At 36.0% G+C, this 18,935-nt stretch overlaps 3 protein-coding genes and 1 pseudogene across 8 annotated transcripts; 1 reads left to right on the top strand and 3 right to left on the bottom strand.

Moving 5' to 3' along the window:
* Window positions 1–617: 617 nt before the first annotated feature.
* Window positions 618–5,051, top strand: LOC110635976 (protein PLASTID MOVEMENT IMPAIRED 1-RELATED 1). Of its 2 annotated transcripts, XM_021785483.2 has the most exons (4): window positions 618–732; window positions 823–882; window positions 1,195–3,470; window positions 3,576–5,051. In XM_021785483.2, the coding sequence occupies exons 3-4, from the start codon at window positions 1,198–1,200 to the stop codon at window positions 4,651–4,653; spliced, it is 3,351 nt and encodes a 1,116-aa protein (XP_021641175.2). In that variant the 5' UTR covers window positions 618–732; window positions 823–882; window positions 1,195–1,197; the 3' UTR covers window positions 4,654–5,051. The 2 variants fall into 2 exon arrangements, with proteins under 2 accessions (XP_021641175.2, XP_021641174.2); XM_021785482.2 differs by having other exon boundaries at window positions 640–882.
* A 146-nt stretch (window positions 5,052–5,197) lies between these two features.
* On the bottom strand, window positions 5,198–7,826 carry LOC110635945 (phenylalanine ammonia-lyase-like; annotated as a pseudogene).
* Window positions 7,827–8,671: 845 nt separating this feature from the next.
* LOC110635950 (PHD finger protein ALFIN-LIKE 4) lies at window positions 8,672–12,243 on the bottom strand. Of its 3 annotated transcripts, none has more exons than XM_021785459.2 (5): window positions 11,819–12,243; window positions 11,644–11,676; window positions 10,324–10,552; window positions 9,324–9,459; window positions 8,672–9,185 (listed from the first exon to the last, which is right to left on the bottom strand). In XM_021785459.2, the coding sequence occupies exons 1-5, from the start codon at window positions 11,913–11,915 to the stop codon at window positions 8,955–8,957; spliced, it is 726 nt and encodes a 241-aa protein (XP_021641151.2). In that variant the 5' UTR covers window positions 11,916–12,243; the 3' UTR covers window positions 8,672–8,954. The 3 variants fall into 3 exon arrangements, with proteins under 3 accessions (XP_021641151.2, XP_021641152.2, XP_021641150.2); XM_021785460.2 differs by having other exon boundaries at window positions 8,672–9,179; window positions 11,819–12,240; XM_021785458.2 differs by having other exon boundaries at window positions 8,672–9,215; window positions 11,819–12,216.
* An 811-nt stretch (window positions 12,244–13,054) lies between these two features.
* On the bottom strand, window positions 13,055–18,375 carry LOC110635948 (alpha/beta hydrolase domain-containing protein WAV2). 3 transcript variants are annotated; one of them, XM_021785457.2, is made up of 8 exons: window positions 17,984–18,375; window positions 17,230–17,265; window positions 17,014–17,092; window positions 16,826–16,880; window positions 16,614–16,730; window positions 14,866–15,030; window positions 14,274–14,517; window positions 13,055–13,370 (listed from the first exon to the last, which is right to left on the bottom strand). In XM_021785457.2, exons 1-8 carry the CDS (start codon window positions 18,219–18,221, stop codon window positions 13,354–13,356), a joined length of 951 nt encoding a protein of 316 aa, XP_021641149.2. In that variant the 5' UTR covers window positions 18,222–18,375; the 3' UTR covers window positions 13,055–13,353. The 3 variants fall into 3 exon arrangements, with proteins under 3 accessions (XP_021641149.2, XP_021641147.2, XP_021641148.2); XM_021785455.2 differs by having other exon boundaries at window positions 13,055–13,426; window positions 17,984–18,327; XM_021785456.2 differs by lacking the exon at window positions 13,055–13,370 and adding an exon at window positions 13,682–14,050 and having other exon boundaries at window positions 17,984–18,371.
* Window positions 18,376–18,935: the final 560 nt, after the last annotated feature.

Here is an 18,935-nt window from a genome sequence, read left to right as displayed (position 1 = left end):
ATGAATTTAAATAATATATAATTGAATTTAAAATATGTTTGAGTTTAAAAAATAATATTCACGACGGTTTTGAGTTAAATTTAAATTTTTATATGTTAAGTATTTGTATATAAATGTTTAATTAAATATAAAAGAAATATATATATATATATTTTATAATAATATTTATAATATTTATATATTTTATTTTAAATAAAATAAAATTAAAATATTTTTATAGAATTATTAAATTTTATAAAATATAAATATTAATAAAAATAATTTTTTTATAAATTATTAATTAAAATATATAATATTTTTCTCTCCATTTAAATCACTCTAACATTTGATATGCATAAATTTAATGCTTTAGGGCTTCATTTAAAATAAAAAAAATAATTAAATTTTTATATAATTATATTTAATTTTTTATTTAAAAATAATTTTTTTAAAATTATAAAAAATTAAATTCTTCATTTAATAAAAAAATAAATTAAATGGAATTCATGTAAAATTTTAAATTTCAAACAGGCAAGCATTCTTGAAAACGAAATTAACAAAAAGTATCAGGCACAACAAATAATTTCAGAAAAGATATGAGCACAAATGGCAAATATCAAGTACAGCAGCCAATGATGCCTTATGCTATTGCTTGGCGGTTGGTTTGAAACTTGGAATAAAAAGAGGCAGCGGCAATTCAGAGAGAAGGAGAGGAAGAGAAAACACTGGCAGCACAAACGCTGTTCAGACACGGTAGCTCTCTTACTATCCACCTCGTCCAGCTCAGTGTTCTTCCTAATACTTTTTTGGGTTTCTCAGTTTAATCGAAAATTTGAATTTTAGATAGAGAGACGCTGTCGTTGATGTTTTAGGGTTCGCTTGGAAAAGAGTTTCTGATTACAGGTAAGCTCTTCTAGGCTTCACGTGATAAATCAATTATTCAATTTTTGGTAATTTTGCATCTGTATTCTTGTTTTTTTGTGGGTTTTATTTAATTTCTTGTTAGGTTATCGTGAAATTTTGAAGATTGCCTTGTGAATCTGAATACTTGAAATTTTAGTTTATCACGTGAAGTTATGAATTCTCTCTCTCTCTCTCTCTCTCTCTCTCTCTCTCTCTCTCTTTTAATTATAATAGTGGGTTTTGATTTTCTTGTCTGATTTTTTTTATACGTTTTTTTTTTTTCTCTTGTTTTAATTTTTGCATTTATGGAAGGTGATGATGTCCAAAGTTGAACTTAGGAAAAAGATTGGAGAGAATTCAGGTGATGTGAAGTTGTTAAGCGAGATAGAAACCATAAGCAAAGCTCTTTACCTAGAGAAAAACCCTTCCAGGACCTCAATTTCTGCGCCTGGTAATCGATCAAAACCAACTAGAAAATCCCAGTTACTTGATCCTAAATCGAAGATAATTGATGGCAATGAAGATTCGTCACAAAAGGACAAGAAATCCTTTTGGAATTGGAAACCATTGAAAGCCCTTTCAAATGTTAGGAACCGTAAGTTCAATTGCTGTTTCTCTCTCCTAGTCCACTCCATTGAAGGGTTTCCCTCAAGTTTTGAAAATCTTAGCATTTGTGTGCACTGGAAGAGGCGGGATGGGGAGCTGGTTACGCGTCCTGTGAAGGTTTTTGAGGGTATTGCTGAGTTTGAGGAGAAGTTGACACATACATGCTTGGTGTATGGGAGTAGGACTGGACCTCACCACTTAGCAAAGTATGAGGCGAAACATTTCTTGCTTTATGCAAGTGTAATTGGTGTCCAGGAACTTGATTTGGGGAAGCATAGGGTTGACCTCACAAGGCTGCTTCCTCTTACACTGGTGGAATTGGAGGATGAAAAGAGCTCAGGAAAGTGGACTACAAGTTTTAAGCTGTCAGGAGAAGCAAAGGGTGCCATGATGAATGTTAGTTTTGGGTATACTGTGGTTGGGGATAGTCAAATTCCACTTGGAAATAACCAGAATGTTCCGGAGTTGTTTAATTTGAAGCAGAATAATGCGAAAACAGTGAAACCGGTTCCTAAATTTGGTCAAGGTGATCGGAAGAGCACAATTCGTCACACTGAAGGTCTTCCTGGTGCTTTGAAACACCAGCATTATGCCTCATCTGGATCTGTAAAAGATGTAAAAGATCTTCATGAGTTATTGCCAACATCAAAGTCGCAACTTGCCGTACTTATGCAGTATGAGAAAGTCAATGAAGAAAAGTTGGATTCATCATTTAATTATAAGCCTGAGCTTGATGCGTTCACTGAATGTCTTGACCCCATGAAGTCAAATTACTGCTCTGTGTCTAAATCCAGGCAAGACAATGTTGAAAATGAGTGTGAAGATGGTGAATTTTCTGTGATTGAACAGGGAGTGGAATTGTTAAAAGAGGAACAGAAGAAACCATTGGAAGTTGCTGATAAGGCTAATAATGATTCTTTAGTAGATGATAAAATCGATGGTAGTTTTCATATAAGTTCTCAAGAGGTTGGTAGGCTTCATCCCCATGATGAAGGAAATGCTAGTAATAAAGATGAGCTTATGGTGCATGATTGCAATATTAAGGAGGACGAAATATGCTCAAAAGAGTATGTGATGAAAGAATTGGAAGCTGCATTGAGTAATGTGACAAATTTGGAAACTCAAGCATTCTATTCTCCTGAACAGAAAGAAAATTACATGGAAATCAAAACAGATTATGAATCAAATAGGAATGAGTCATCACTTAGTTTAGATGATGTTACTGAGTCTGTGGCAAATGACTTTCTTGACATGCTGGGGATTGAGCTCGGTCCATTAGTCTTGAGTTCAGAGAGTGAACCTGAGTCGCCAAGGGAACGCTTACTAAGACAGTTTGAGAAGGATGCCCTAGCTGGGGGTTATTCCATGTTTGATTTTGGTGTTGACATTGAGGACCAAATAGAATGTGACCACAACACATCAACTGTATCTGAGTGGGGGAACTTTTCTGAGGATTTTGATCTGTTATCAGTTATCCAAGATCCTGAGGAGCAGCAGATGAGAACTCAGGCAGAGAGTGGCAAGACAAGGGCAAAAGTGTTGGAAGACTTGGAGACAGAAACTTTAATGCGTGAATGGGGCTTGAGTGATGAGGCTTTTCGGCATTCCCCACCTGAGAACTCGGGTGGCTTTGGGAGCCCCATTGATTTGTCCCCTGAAGAGCCACTTGAATTGCCACCTCTTGGAGAAGGATTGGGTTCATTTCTGCAGACAAACAATGGTGGATTTTTGCGATCTATGAATCCTTCACTTTTCAGAAGTGCCAAAAGCGGTGGGATCTTGATCATGCAAGTTTCTAGTCCTGTTGTGGTACCTGCAGAAATGGGTTCAGGTATAATGGATATACTGCAGCAGTTGGCTTCGGTTGGGATTGAAAAGCTCTCTATGCAGGCAAATAAGTTAATGCCTTTGGAAGATATCACTGGAAAAACAATGCAACAAGTAGCATGGGAAGCTGCAGCTTCTCTAGAGGGACCTGAGAGGTTTGTATCTGAATATAACTTGCTCGCTGAAATTATGGTATGAATTTTTTCTTTAATTCTTCTGGTAAACTTTGTATCAATTGTACTGTTTCTTCCTTTGCACAGGCAAAGTTCGTTGCAGCATGAATTGGAGATTGGGCAAGATGTATCTGGTGAGCAAAAGAACGTGAAGGAGAGATCATCTGCACCCAGATCCAACAGGCTGAAATCAAGCAAAATAGGGAATGTGATGGGCTCAGAATATGTGTCTTTCGAAGATCTTGCTCCCTTGGCTATGGATAAGATTGAGGCACTCTCCTTTGAGGGATTAAGAATACAATCTGGCTTGTCAGATGAAGATGCAGCCTCAAGCATCAGTGCAGAGTCTATTGGTGAAATTTCAAGCTTCAAGGGAAAGGGCATCAATTTCAGTGGGTCCCTAGGTTTGGAGGGAGCTGCTGGTTTACAATTGTTGGACATAAAGGACAGCAGCAATGATATTGATGGATTAATGGATCTGTCACTGACTCTTGATGAATGGATGCGGCTGGATTCTGGTGATATTGGTGATGAAGATCAAATAAGTGAGCAGACTTCTAAGATACTTGCTGCCCATCATGCCAGCTCCTTGGACTTGATACGTGGGGGTTCAAAAGGAGAGAGAAGGCATGGCAAAGGATCAGGTAGAAAGTGTGGTTTACTGGGGAATAACTTCACTGTTGCGTTGATGGTGCAGCTTCGTGATCCTTTAAGAAACTATGAGCCAGTTGGCACACCTATGCTTGCTCTCATTCAAGTAGAGAGAGTGTTTGTTCCACCAAAACCAAAAATATACTGTAAGGTTTCAGAGGTAAGAAATGACAATGAGGGTGATGATGAGTCGGAGTTGGTGGTGAAGGAAAAGTTAAAGGATGAGGAAAAAGCATCTGAAGAGGAAGAAATTCCTCAGTTCTGCATCAGTGAGGCACATGTTACTGGTCTCAAGACTGAGCCCAGCAAGAAGAAGCTTTGGGGTACCACAGCTCAGCAACAATCTGGTTCCCGTTGGCTGCTTGCTAATGGAATGGGGAAGAGCAATAAGCAACCCTTTAGGAAGTCAAAGACTATTTCTATTAAACCTGCTACCCCTTTGACAAAATATGCAAAGTGCGGTGATAAGATATGGAGCATCTCATCTCATATTCTTGGTAGTGGTTCAAAGTAGGAATTGGTGGCATTTAATCCACATAAGCAGAATCCAAATGCAATATTCCCTAATGAAATTGCTATAGGTTGAGGTGAGTTGACCTTGCATAGGACTTTCTTCACCATGTTACTGGAAAATGGCAGGAATCTCTTCGTTGTTTTTTCTCAGATTTATAATGCGTAGATTTGAACTAGTTATGGGTTGCTGAGCAAATACACATAGCAGGCAGGATGATTCTTGAGTCCCAGTGATGTTTATAAGTTCTGCTTGAGGAGTTCTTGTATATTTACTTTTGATACAGCCTGCTAATTTTTGTTCATTTGATACAAAATAAACTAAATTGATGAGTTTGCTGTAATTATATTCCCATTTTGTAAATCTTCATGTTTGTAATAATACATGTTCATTGTAATTTATGTCCCATTGTCAATTCAGGTAATAATATCAGTTGCTGCACAATTTTCCTTCAGGAGTAATAAAAAGGTTTGGTCTTTTTCCCGTTTGAAAGAACAGATAGAACTTGTGTGTTTTGTGTTCCGTGATCTCATGCTTTCTGAAGTATTAACGATCAATTTGAATGATGCATATGATTAATGGGTTGGCCACTAAGAAATTCAAGAAACACAATTAAAATTGAAAATATTCACAATCAAAGGCCAAATTTATTTATTTATTTTTTAATTTTCATATTATTATTATGAGTCAAAGAATGGTGCTTTTGAGTTTTTATATTATGTTTAATTTTTTAATTTGACTAACATATGATTTTGTTTACTTCTTGAATGGAAGGAATTTTTATTGAAGAATTCAAACTCGAGCAATCAAATTATATCATTTTCAAACAAGGATCCACTTGTGAGTTTTACCAAATCTCAGGGGTCATCCTATAATTTACCCTATAAAAAATTGTTACTAGGGAACATCAAATTCGCATATGGATCTCATACTACTGCACTATTCAATAACCATAGAAAGAGGCATAACATTGCAGATGTCTCTTTCCATTTTGTCAAAGACCTCATCAAAATATCCCCCAATTTCCCTTCATTAATACCTCATGAACCTTCTCTATGTGCTCTCCTGGGCTCACTTTCTTCTCCCCACTAAGAAGCTCAGTCCCCACTTCACTTCTCACAAACTCATATATTGGATAAGTCCTGCATTTCTTGATCCTGTTTGCTATAGCAAATTCTCCACTATCAAATCTCTCTCTCGCTTTGGGCACTTCTTCTCGTAGTCTTGCCTTCAACTCCTTAATGAAAACTGGTATCCGCTTGAATATTGTGCAGCCATTTTCATCAGCACGTCCAGATTTAGGGTACTTCTTGCAGTTTAGGCAGAAGTGTATAAGAAGGATTTGTTGGGTCGTCGAGATAGGAGAATACAGGTTGATGCTTAACAACCTGCAAGAGTTCTTTCTGGCAGAAACCAGATTCAAGTAGCGATCCATCTTCAGCAATGTAAAGGGTTTTCCTTATTACCTGGGCAGGACTTGTTTCACAACTTCCCTCATGTTCTCCTCCAAATGTCTTAGATCAATTGCCTGGCAAAGTGCCACCATGAAAGTCGCAGACATGAGCTTTAGGATTTCAATAGCTTCAGCGCTTTTTCTTGCTGAAATCAAGCCAAGTAAGTTCACATCTTGATTGTGTTGTTCAGCACTTTGAACATGGCTAGTTACAGGAATTGCTTAGTACTGAAGCTCTGAGCAGTATGCGGCCATGGCTATTTCTGCACCTTTGAACCCATAGTCCAAGCTTGGATTAGGCCCTCCGCTCAAATTGGAAGGCAACCCATTGTTGTAGCAGTCGCAAACAAGTTCAGAGAACTGAGCGAACATGAGCTTTCCAATTGCTGCAATGGCAATCCTGAGATTGTCCATGGAAACGCCAATGGGTGTTCCTTGGAAATTTCCTCCATGAAGGGCAAGGTCTCTAGCTACATCAATTAACGGATTATCATTTGACAGAATTGATCTCCCTCTTAATTGAATGAGTGGCTGCTCGAATAACCTCAATTTGTGGACCAAGCCATTGTGGAGAGGTTCTAATTGCATATCTGAAGGGCAAGGTCTTTTTCATGGCGAATTTTTGCTTCTTTCATGCAGTCACTTTCATCTTACAGGTGTTTCATGATAGCGGCTGCTTCAATCTGGCCTCGATGGTGCTTAAGCTCATGAGTAAGTGGGTCTGTGTACGCTGGCTTTCCATGCATGACCTCACAGAACAAAGCAGAGAGAATTTCTGCTAGGAGAGCCAAGATGTTGGCATCAAAACAAAGAGTTGCAGCTACAGCTGAGGCAACTGCCGTTCCATTCACAAGAACCAATCCTTCCTTGGCTTGTAGCTCAAATGGAGCCTGAATTCCAGCTCTCTTCAGAGCTTCCTTGGCAGTAATCTCTTCCCCTTGAGGGGTTTCCACCTTGGAATTGTGGCGGCCAGTTAACAAATCAGCAATATAAGACAATGGCACAAGATCTCCAGAAGCGGTGATAGTCCCTCTGAGAGGGAGTTTAGGGATCAAATTTTCGTTCATAATCTTGGCAATAGATTCAAGAATCTCCCAACGGATACCAGAATAGCGTTGCATATGTGTGTTGGTGCGAACGAGCATACCTGCTTTGAAATAACTGGTAGGAAGATTCGCTTTGCCAATAACCCCAGCATTGAGGAACCTTATGAGCTCTGTCCGAAGGTCACCAGTTTTACTAGTGCGCATATGAGAAGTGGCACAAAATCCAGTGGTAACACCATAAGTGTCAGTCCCACGAGAGATATTCACAGCAACACAATTGGCGCTCTTCGCTACTCGGTCACGAGCTGCAACCTCATCAAGGAGAACCCTGACTTCACCCCGACGAGCAACAGTGAGGGTGGTGCCCTGGATGTCAACGGTTTTGGCAATGGCAAATTGCGACACCATTTGAGAGACTTCATCGAAATGGGCACATTGGAGAGACTCCGTAGCCTTCTTCCAGTGTGGTGGGGATGATGACACAAGAGGATTACAGAAGGGGTGATGATTTTCACTATCAAAGGGAGAGGCAAATCCTTGTGTAGCCATTGACAACACAAGTAAAAATTGAAGGTTTTTTTGGTGGTGATATTTGTGCTGTTTCTTTATTCTCTAGCGAGTGTGGAACAAGTGTCAAAGCAGGATTGGTCTTTGTAGGTTAGAGTTACATCACCGGGAAATGGAAACGCTTTTGCTTGTGGCAATTACGGCTATGTTTGGGTTAGAGAAAAATAATGGAGAAAAGAAAATCATGAAGGATAATAAATATTTTTTTTTTTTTTGAAAATAAGGAAAAACTGAAAAGAGTAAAAATAAAGGTGAAAAAAAAGTATATATTTGCTATTTATTTTCTCTCCATTTTGAAGAGAGAATGGGTAGAAAAATTATAAAATTATTTTTTTATCGTTATAATTATTTATTTTAATTTTAAATAAAATAAGTAAAATAGATATTTTATTATTTAAAATATTATTTTCTCTACTTATTTTTCTCTCTAATGTCACAAACAAGAAAAAATAAAATAACTTTTATATTATTTTTATTTTTTTTCCTTATTTTTTCTTGCATCTTGTGGTCAGATTTGTTTAAAGATGTGCGTTCATGACTATACTCAACTCAATTCAACTAAACCTTCATCACGAATACTCTTTCTAAACTCTAAATAATTTTGAATTAAATTTTTAAAAATATATAATATTTTTAAATCATGTAATACTTAAAGATGTAAGATTCATGACTAAACTCTTTCAATCATTTTTGTAGAAAACAAGATTTGTAATTATTAATTAATTATTTTGAAATTCTTATATCTAAAATATATTAAATTTACCCTTAAAATCTATTTTTAATGACCTTGATGAATTTTTCAATAGCAAATCCAACATCAATGTCAAACTTGGGTAACTGGGAACAAGGATCTCCACACCCCAAGCTTATAAAAGACATGATTAGGATGGCGAAGGACACAGCTGCAGATCATCACTAGACTAACTGGTGGATGCCCACAACACTAAGCCAAAAATGCCTTCAAACATCAAGATCAGATATTAGATGAGAATAATTGGATATTCTGTGTTTGATAGGAAAAATGACTTCCTACACAGTGGAATTGATGTATATCCATGTTAAGAATCAAGCAGTAGACGCATCTGATTATGCAAACTACCAAATGCTAACATACACAACTAACAATTCCCAAACATATACTGCACCAACATAGCACAACATAGAAAACCTAACTAAATAATTAGATGACATGAACACGAGGGAAGTACACAGGTGACAGCTCACCCCACCCATAAATTTCATGGTCGTGCTCTCTTGTTGCTGCAAGATGGGCATTTGTATTGCTTAATGTGCTCAGCCCTGGCCGGAGTGATCTTCACACACTTGCCGTGGAACCATTTTTCGCATATGTCACAACAAATCCAGAACTCGTCTGCAGCATAGTTCTCTCCACATGCCCCACATAGGGTATCCCCGTGCTCTTCTTCATCTTCTTTAACCAGTCCTTCATCATCATCCTTTGGCTGCCCCTTCAAATATTTGCCAGTGTCAGATCCTTGCTGTTTTCGTGTCATTAAAGTAGTTATTAGCGTTTGACAAGACAGCTAAACCTATAAAAGACAACTAGTGAAATTGACTATTCAACTAAAAAAAGAAATTGACTTTACCCCGTTCAAGCCAGACTTGGACTTGTTGCTGCTATGATTTGAGACTGATGACTTCTCCTTCAACTGTTTCTTTACAGTCCCAGTCACAACCTCAAATATCGTCGGGAGATCATTTATCATAGTGAAAAGACGTTTCCTGCATCAGAATTCACACTTTATTTTGCAGTAAATGAAACTTATAAAGCATAATTCTTTACACATTCAGTTACTATAAATTATAAAGAAAAACCAGTAAATGATATGCTCTACAGTAATAGCACAAATTTCTAAGCACTGCCAGGAGGACATATCTTCAAGCAGAATCTGCTAATTTATACGAAATTCTTTTTTTAGTATTTCATTTACTCAATATCGACTAATCTATTGGACAGACAACATCAAACCCATGCCACTGTCCCTTTATAACCAGTCCTACTAACTTGAAAATATCAACTACCACAAAGAAGAAAACACACTGGTTCAACAGCAAAAAGCTCATACAAGAGATTGCTAAGGCATCAACATGTAGTAAGTATTTCAATCAAGGAATGACTTATTTGCTAAAATTACCATAGATACATACTAAACTAGACAATTGAAATCAAGCCTAAAAATCTGAAGGATTTGAATAAAATTTAGAATTTTCAAAGAAAGAAACTTCCCAAATGTTTGTTTACGTATTAGGCTTCATGATTTCATGCTCAACGTAACAGACCTTGCAATCACTAGACCAAAAACAAATAGCTAATTATCATAAACTACATATCCCTTCTTTTTCCTTGAAACTGTCACACGCATTATAGAGGCAATATGAAGCAGTTATATCAAATTTCTACATAAATGGAATTTGGTGTGACTAAAATGCCAAAAAAGTAAAGTAAAAAGGATTGGCAAGCATAAAAAATCAAAGCACAAATTGCAGATATTTTGGTTGTTGGACACTTATGTAATTTGCAAAGGTAAGATAATTTCCCCAGTTGAAATACAAAGATTGGAAGAGGTTGGGGAAAAAAGGTGGTACCTGTCAGCTTTATCAAAGCCAAATCTAGCACCAAAATAGAATGCCACAGCAAATAACCATGCATCGCTGTGAACAGCAACTAATGAAAGCCAGTCTTTTTCTTGCATCCCATCTCTGGCAAAGTTAATACCTAATGCAGGCTCAGGGAGCTCTGGAGGCACTTCTTCAGCAGGTAAATTGACCTCCCACTGTTCATTAGGCAATCCATACAGGCAAACATTCTCCTTCTCTGTACAGGTGCACAGGTTTATTTTATGCGTTAAAAGAAATTTATTGTCATAATGAATCCATTTAGAGTATATTTGGAACAACTTCCTATTCCACAAGGAATAACCATCACCCATTTTATAAGAGCACCAGAAAATGGTAATACAAGCAACATGCCCTGAACTCATATGCTGCTGCAAGAGTTGAGGAGTATTTTATCTCAGAGATGCCACTAACTAATATGTACACTGAAGAGAAAGAAACATAGCTTCATTAATCACAGTGGCTTAACTAACACATATCACTGATGATCATCAATGGTTAGTTCAAAAATTTATAAACAGACGTAATTAATTGAATTTTTACTCTTCTAGCTGCAATTAGATTCTCTTCAATATATTGTCAATAGAAACTCAGTGCACTTTTATTTTGGTCTTCAGAAAAGAAGCAAATAAAAGGAAACAAGCTAGAGTGCCAACTTTTAGAAATAATATTGAAAATGAAAACGACTAAATCTGCTTTATTCATATTTCAAATGAATTAAATCACTTAAAAGAAGCATTGTAAAGTAGAATCAACGAAACACACAAAAGTGTAGCAAGTTTAACTGTGAGGTATACCAATATAACAGAATCATGTAACCTGCTGCCCAAAAAAGAAGAATTGACCTGAATAATCACCAATTGTCAATTCATCTTCGAGACTAACTTAAAAGAAATGCTAAAACTTGATCTCCGTTATGTTCTTATAACTACCTGTGAAGCTATAAAGGCATAAGTAGACTCCTAATAATTAATATGACTATATAGAAAAAAAAAAATTCTACGCAGATTTCTATTAAAGGTAGCCATCTAATAATTATAAACAAATGCCAAAAGTGCTACTGTTAGAAGGGAAATCAAAATTAAGCCGTGCAAGTATAAAGAAATTGTAAGTATAAATTTGAAGCTCCAAGTTGAAATTTCATAACTTGGATAAAGGTTGAATAAAGCACACGTAGGAGCTTCCATGGACATATAAGCTAATCACTGACCAGCTAAGAAACAAAAACTTTAACGTAACAAAGAAACAAAAACTTTAACGTAACAAAGTTACAAACACAAGAGCCCTAACCAGGATCGCACTGTTGATAAAACTCTTCCACATCTGCAACAAAAAAGAGTACCCATTAGAAATGGAGACTTTATAATGCTATGATAAAAGAGAAAATAACAACAGAAAAAGCCCAACTGGCAAAAAAGAAGAAAACAATAATCTCAATTAAGAGAAAATGAAGCAAGTAAGAGACCAGTGGTGAGAGCTTTGATCATTCCAGCTCTACGGCCCTTGAAGTCCCTGAAAACCTCTTCTACTGTTCGTGGGTTGTACTGTGTCCCTCCGTCCATGTCAGAAAAACCCTCAAGATAAAGTTCGTTTACAGAGAGAGAACAAAGGAAAAGAGAAAGGAGAAGGAAAAGCAAAATCTACAGATTGAAAGGGGCAACTAAGGAGGAGATACTGTTGCCTAGAGAAAGCCAAAAACAACAACAAACATTTCACTGATAGCAGCAGAGAGAGAGAGAGAGAAATTTGGTGGATAATTTTGGGTTTTCTCTTTTATAAAAGAAGAGGGAAATGAAATGCACAGAGACAAACATGACCATTCCCAAATAGATTATTGCTTGACCTCTTTACCCACTCACACCCTGAGAGTCAACTTACCAAATATTTATTCTTTTTTTTTTCTTTAGATCAGGGGAGGAGAAGTCTAAAATATTCAAACACGTGGCATCCACCATTTGGCTTAAGATTTGCGACGTGGGTGGATTCATGTTGGGAGTTTAAAAGAGTGGAAGTTAAAGCAAGCCAAGGGTGTAGTAGTATTCTTTTTTGGGCAGGAATTGATGGGAGCCATGCCTTAATCAGTGTAGATCATTTCGGGTCTGTTGATCATAAAATCGGCCGTCGTGGTGGTGATGATGAGCCGCAATTGGGTGCACCGACAGAGCGAACACTCTATTCTATTATATCATCTGCGACGAGGGTGCGCAGGAATATTAACGTGGGCACCCGTGGCTCGCATTAGCTTTGCCGAAAATGGAAAAGTGTTGAGCGAGCGCCTCTCCATATCGAGGCATCAAATATTAATTTTAAAGGAGGAAGCACAGTGGAGGAGTACGTCGTCCACGGTTGGGCATTTATAGAGCCTCCGAAACAAGGAATCTTTTTGTCAGATGACGATTTTGCCATTAATAAAAAACATTAATTTCTCTACTAGTAGTAGTAGCAAATTTTATACTCAATGAGTGGGTTTTTGGTCAGAGAAAAACAAAACGGTGGGTCTCTACAGGATTAATTTAATTTTAGTATTAATGGCCTATACTCGTCCATCAACACCAATCCAAGCATTTTTCTCCAAGTCCCTCTAGTGGTGAAACATTGTCCAAGGCCCCTGGTGGATTATAATATGCAACCCAGGCAATACAGAAAATCAATCAATTGGGTCAACTTTAAAAAGACCTAATTGTCTATTAAGATACGAACAGTCCATTTAATCAAATTATATATTTCAAATTTCAGATATTTCTTATTCGTACAATGAGAACAGGTCAGACTTGACTAACTAACAAAGATGTATGTCAGAAAGTTGTACAGTATACCAAAGGCATTCACATTTTTCTGGCATCTGCCGAAGAGTAAACGAGAATGTGCTGGATGGTCTCAGCCAGCAGCAATTGCTCACATAGAGCTTTTAATTGATGCAGCTTCAAAAACAAAAGGCACAAATACTTTGAGGTCCTGTGGTGAGCCAATCTAACATCTCAAAATTCTACATGCAAGAAATCACCTCCCCTCAAATTCTGGAAGCAGAAGAATAAAGAAGCCATTAACCAAGTGATGGAGCAATATAGGCTGCCTACAATTTAAGCACAAGGGAAAGAAAATTCCAAGATTATAATTTTACATCTAGAAAACAATAAATTTTACCCTTGACCTCTCACTAAACAATGTTATGATGACTGCCTATAGGGCCCGTTCACCATCCATACTGTTTTTTGGATTTTGGAGGTCCAGTAGTTTTAAAAAATTATATTATTGGAACTTGTATCTTTTTGTCACTCGGATGTCTTAACAAGAAAAATTGGTTGTCATAAAAAGTGGCTTTCACTCGTTTCCTCAACTCTTTTTTCACAGATATAAACTTCTACTATTGCACAACCACCCAAAAAAAAATATATATCAAACCACCACATAATGTGGCTGAAACCAAAAACAGCTGTTTTTTTACCTAGTTGATTTTATGACTATTGGTATAAGACATCTGCTTTAGGGAATGACCATTTTCAGAATGTGGCTGTTTTCAAACCATACAATTCACAATTTTATGGTTTCTGAATTCAAGTCCCACATCAAAGAAACAGCCTTTCAAATCACCAAAGTAGTTTCTCTTCGCTTTACCAGTTACAGAGTACAGTCATGCAGAAAAGGAGAGCAGTCTTCTACGAGATTTGGCACCGGCGTCAGATTATAAAGGGTTTGTCTTCTTGGCCAAATGCAGGTCATTGAAAAGCCGCAACAGAAAATCAACTCGGTGAAGAAAAAGACTTTTAAGAACCCAACCAAATCAGGAGCCCAAGTATACCCAAGAAAATGTGATTCATCTCCCTAATTTTCTTTTTAACATAATTACCATGTTAGCTACATTATATTCCATCTTTTTGTCTTTTCCAAGACAAGGCATCATTCAGAAGCAAAAGGATTACCTCGGTCTATGTGGTGTGACTCATTTTCCTTCTTCTCGGGAACATCCTTGTCAAGAAACTGCTGAATAGTCCTCCAATAATGATCACCACCGGCCAGCCAGGTGTCCATGTGCATGCCAGTAGGAAATTCCACAAAGATGCATTCCTTGTTATGAGCAGCTGCCTTAGCATATAGCATTTCCATATGGGATGGGGGTACCATTTCATCTTGCAATCCAGAGAGAAAAACGATTGGCTGCTTAACCTGCAGTTAAAAAGGACAATTTCACGAGTTATGCACAGAAAGAACAGTAGAGAAAAGAAGAGGGGAAGGAAGCATCACCAAGTTGTACTTATCATTTCCAAATATCGTAAATGCAATTCGGGAAATAGCCATTACAGCATCAGAAAGCTGTGTTGTATGTATTAACACATTTTTGCTTTAGTTTTAGTTCACCTAGAAAGGTATACAGGATAACTGTAACTATAACTAAAAATATATATGGGCAACTGAAAATGCACAGCATAGTTTCCACTCATTTAGATGCACCAGTGCAACAAATTTAAAAATGGTTTAGAATCGACTGTGCGACCTTCTAACATGTAGCCTCACCTGGCTTATGACATCAATGGTGCTCCATGGAGAACGGATGAGAAAATTAAGAATTTTAGGACCTTTTGAACAACTACTTCCAATAAACCACTTTAAGAAAGGCAGTAGCACTCCAGCCATGTCCAGAATAGACGTAAAAGTATTTTCCAGAATCAGTCCAGCAACCTGCCAAGCAAAGATAAGTTAACAGATGAATCTGAAAAAGCCTCTTATGCTATCAGTTAACTTGATGACCTTGAAATTAGAAACAAATAAAATCCTACAAAACAATAACAAAGGTAACCAGATCGAGAATGCAATTGCAATAAATGGCAAGAATCTAAAATTAATTGCTCCATGGGAGGATGTGAGAAAAGGAGGCCGATGGTGATAGATTCTATGGTTTGCCCAAGCCTCGCTGATTGGGGCTTTCAAATCCTTCCCTTCACGATCAATTCCAGCTCTGCAGATTTCTTCTTTTGGGAAGATTTTCTTTGGATTAAGAACAAATCTGGGATTGATTTTTTTTTTCCTGATAATATTTTATTATTTTTGTGGGTTCCACATACTCTAGTTAACAGAAAAGTAACTAAATCCATTAAATTGGGGCTAAAATAAATTGAGCTTGAATAGAAGTTAAGGGGCCTAATTGAACCCAAATTTTGTTTTTAAGGGTCAAATTGAATTTGTTTTTCACACAGTTTAGGAGCCAATTTGAGCCTTTGGCCATTCTTACTAAGTAAATTAAAACCAAACAAAACATTAACAAAACCCAGTCCAATTTACCATCGTTTGATAACCTTCAGTTGAAAAAGAAAAAGCATACTGTCTTTCAATGCCCATTAACTGTAGAGTCAATTTTTCAAGTTCAAAGGTCACCACTCACCAAGCATACAAATAATCCCCTTCTTTTTCTCTTACACCTTTACAGTATATGCACCATAAGGCAATTGGAAAAAGATTGCACTGGGAAAAGCCATAACTAGCTAAGAGCAAAGTGAAGTCATTTGGAAGACTCACTAATCAAAGACAGAAGGGGCTGTTTGACAAGCAGGACAACATGTTGAAGTATTATGGTAAAAGTATACAACAAGATTTTCGTAACCCGATAATAGATGCCGTATGAGATGAGACAAAGTCTTAGAAAGTAAAAAGAAGGGAAATACATAGAGCCTATTCACTTGTGGAAATCTAAAGCAGTTTTCTGGAAAAGTTTTCTAAGTAAATTGGAAAATAAAGTTTTGCGTTCACATATTCTAGTTTTCTAAAGGGAGAACTGGAAAACTTGTTTTTCAATTTTCCAAAATTTAACTAAAATTTGGAAAATAACTTTTTCTTTTGTAACATTTTCCAACTATTTTCCAAATGGAAAAAAAAATCTATAACTAAAACTATACTATAACTTTTCATAATTAAAATTTGATAATTATTTAAGAAAATATTTATTTACAATAATAAAAAATTAATCAAATTATTATCAAATAAATGAATTACACATGTTAAAAAATTTTAAAAGTAAAATAAATTTTTAAATATATTTTATAATGATTTATTTTAATTATGAAAGATATGAATAATTTTTTGAATTAGAAATTCTTTTCTATTATTGACAAGTGAACGCATTTTCCATATTTTTCCTTATTTTACATGAAAAATAAAAACTGAAGTTTTCTTAAAAAATGAAAAACAAAAAATTGTTTTACAAGAAAACAAACCCTTATTTTTCACCAAAAGAATGTAAACTAAAGCCAAGATAAGTGTAATAGTACCTTATCAGGGTTGTTTTTTGCCAGCAGAGCCCCAACTGCACCCCCAAGTGACCTCCCAAACACAACTATTCTAGTTGTGTCAATGTCAGTCCTCTGAGAAAGATGATCCAATGCAGCCTACCAAAGAAAAAGGCATACCAAATACCAATTCAGAACATAGCTAGAATCCAATCAGCAGTTATTAAAGAGAAAGATGTAAAAGAAATGCAGACCTGAGCATCCTTTGTGATTCCATGTTGAGAAGGGTATCCATCACTTGCTCCATAACTGCGTAGATCACAAAAGGAATGGAGCATTTTTTTTTCTACTCAGCTAGATGAGAAGTACACATGCATGGATTCACATCCAGAATATATAACATAAATGAGAAAACTTTGAAGCACAATGAGCAAATGCATACCCTCGGTATGAAAGCATGAACACATTGCAGTGCAACCTCTGTATCATGATGCGAATCATTTCAAGACGGTGAGCAATATCTGCAGAATACTAGTTAAGGCTGCTAGGAGAGAGTTTGGAACAAACATATATATAATAGAAACAAATAATTGGTGATTGAAGGACTACATAACATAATGCTGATCAATCCATATAATAAAAATGATGATAAGGATACTTCCTGCATTCTCCTGGAAAAACAAGATGGTTGGACCTGCAATACCAATGGCATTACTATCTAAGCTTTGGGAAACAGGAATAAAAATAAAAAAAAAAAAAAAAACATATTGTTGAAGAAAGAGGATTCATAAATAAAAAATTTTCAGAAGAAAAACTAACTAAAAAAGCACCTTTCAGCATCAATTTATGGACAGGAAAAATCTTAGATCACGCATATAAAAATATTCAATATGTGTGCAAACATCTACACAACTGATATTAAATCAGACAAGCATCATAAAGAGTTGTGCAATAGATCTGTCATGCCAAAATAATTATCACAAACATTCAACACATCAAATCCACTAGGGATCACATCAAGCCTAATTCTGATTTTCTCATCTTTGAATGAAATTTTAGCGAAAAAGAAGCCAGATAGCGCTGAATTTTCCATTTGCACATAATCATAATAAGCTAAGACTGCATTTGATTGCAGGAAAATAAAATCGGTATTTAAACAATTTTTTTTTTAAATTTCAGCTTTCGCTAATTGTATTCTAGCAGATTTAAGGTCCATGAACCCAAATTCCACACCAAACGGTAAAGTGAACATCACTACATAATTAAAAAAAAAAAAAAATCTAATTCCATTTCGACTTCCCCCAAACAGAGCTTTCACCTTTCAGTCCGAAAACAAACCCTAACTCAGTGAAAAAGAACAAATCACAACGAATTCGATCAAAAGATTCACAATTGAACAAAGAAATGAAAACCTCGGCATTCAGGAAAGAACTTAATGAACCAACAGTGAAGGCGAACGCCGTCGGAGGATCTGAGCCAAACGTCTTCGTAAAGGAGTCGGAGGCGGGCAGGAGTTATAGAATAGGATTTGGTGAGACCGGGCAAGACAGGGACGTAGACTAACCTCTCTTGGAAAGCCACGAGCAGCGCCATCCCTGCCATCACTATGCCGCCCACTCCGTACAGCAACGCACTGACGTACGACACCATATTCTGGGATAGCTTGCCGTTTAGATCTTTTTTCCCTTTTTTCTTTTTTCTTTTTTCTCTCTCGTGATTTGAGTTTGATTTGATGCTTTAGCAAATACTCCTGGCAAAGTATTAATGGGCAATAGAACCGCTGCTGGTGACGCCTTGCCTTTGAGCTGAGTCTGTCCCTCTCTTTTGAGTTTATTCTCAGCTGAGAAAAGCGGTAACTTTATGGGAAAATGAAAAACCAATGGGATGAATGTGGGTCCCCTGTTACGAAGGTGGGTCCCTTCATGATTATTTTAATTTTAATTATTTTATTTATATTTTATATATTTTATTAATTTATTTAATAATAATTTTTATGGAGTTTTGTTATTATTTTTATTTTATTAATAATTACCATTAAATAAATTATTAAAATTTAAATTAATAGTTAAACGTACAAAGTACAGATAAAGTAAATTAAAATTAAAATATTTATAGAAAACACTTAATTTTTGGCAAAATAAAATTTATTTTGTAAAAAATAAATCTCTCACGCAAGTTCATCAATGGCACTAGCAACAAATATAACATCTAAAATTAGGTGTACCTTAATGTACCTCATTCCTAATTTGAGCATTTTTATACTTTATTTTTTATTACTTAAAAAATTTAAAAATATAACTATTAATTTTTTTTATTTAATTTAACCAATAAACAATAATTTTTAAATTTTTAAAATATAAATTG

Source organism: Hevea brasiliensis, chromosome 4 (genome assembly GCF_030052815.1).
Source record: "Hevea brasiliensis isolate MT/VB/25A 57/8 chromosome 4, ASM3005281v1, whole genome shotgun sequence".
NCBI classification, from domain to species: Eukaryota; Viridiplantae; Streptophyta; class Magnoliopsida; order Malpighiales; family Euphorbiaceae; genus Hevea; species Hevea brasiliensis.
The sequence above is the reverse complement of the archived record's forward strand: the minus strand, read 5'-3'. Positions and strand labels throughout refer to the sequence as shown.

What these genes read in the sequence shown, in the direction of transcription:
- LOC110635976 (XM_021785483.2), top strand. Translation starts at nt 1,198, where the DNA reads ATGATGTCCAAAGTTGAACTTAGGAAAAAGATTGGAGAGAATTCAGGT. An exon ending in TCTCTAGAGGGACCTGAGAG is followed by an intron (nt 3,471 to 3,575) that starts GTTTGTATCTGA and finishes TCCTTTGCACAG; the next exon opens with GCAAAGTTCGTTGCAGCATG.
- LOC110635950 (XM_021785458.2), bottom strand. Translation starts at nt 11,915, where the DNA reads ATGGACGGAGGGACACAGTACAACCCACGAACAGTAGAAGAGGTTTTC. An exon ending in GATCAAAGCTCTCACCACTG is followed by an intron (nt 11,677 to 11,818) that starts GTCTCTTACTTG and finishes TTTTTGTTGCAG; the next exon opens with ATGTGGAAGAGTTTTATCAA. An exon ending in TTATCAACAGTGCGATCCTG is followed by an intron (nt 10,553 to 11,643) that starts GTTAGGGCTCTT and finishes GCACCTGTACAG; the next exon opens with AGAAGGAGAATGTTTGCCTG.
- LOC110635948 (XM_021785455.2), bottom strand. Translation starts at nt 18,221, where the DNA reads ATGGTGTCGTACGTCAGTGCGTTGCTGTACGGAGTGGGCGGCATAGTG. An exon ending in GAATCACAAAGGATGCTCAG is followed by an intron (nt 16,731 to 16,825) that starts GTCTGCATTTCT and finishes TTTCTTTGGTAG; the next exon opens with GCTGCATTGGATCATCTTTC. An exon ending in CAAAAAACAACCCTGATAAG is followed by an intron (nt 15,031 to 16,613) that starts GTACTATTACAC and finishes TTTGCTTGGCAG; the next exon opens with GTTGCTGGACTGATTCTGGA.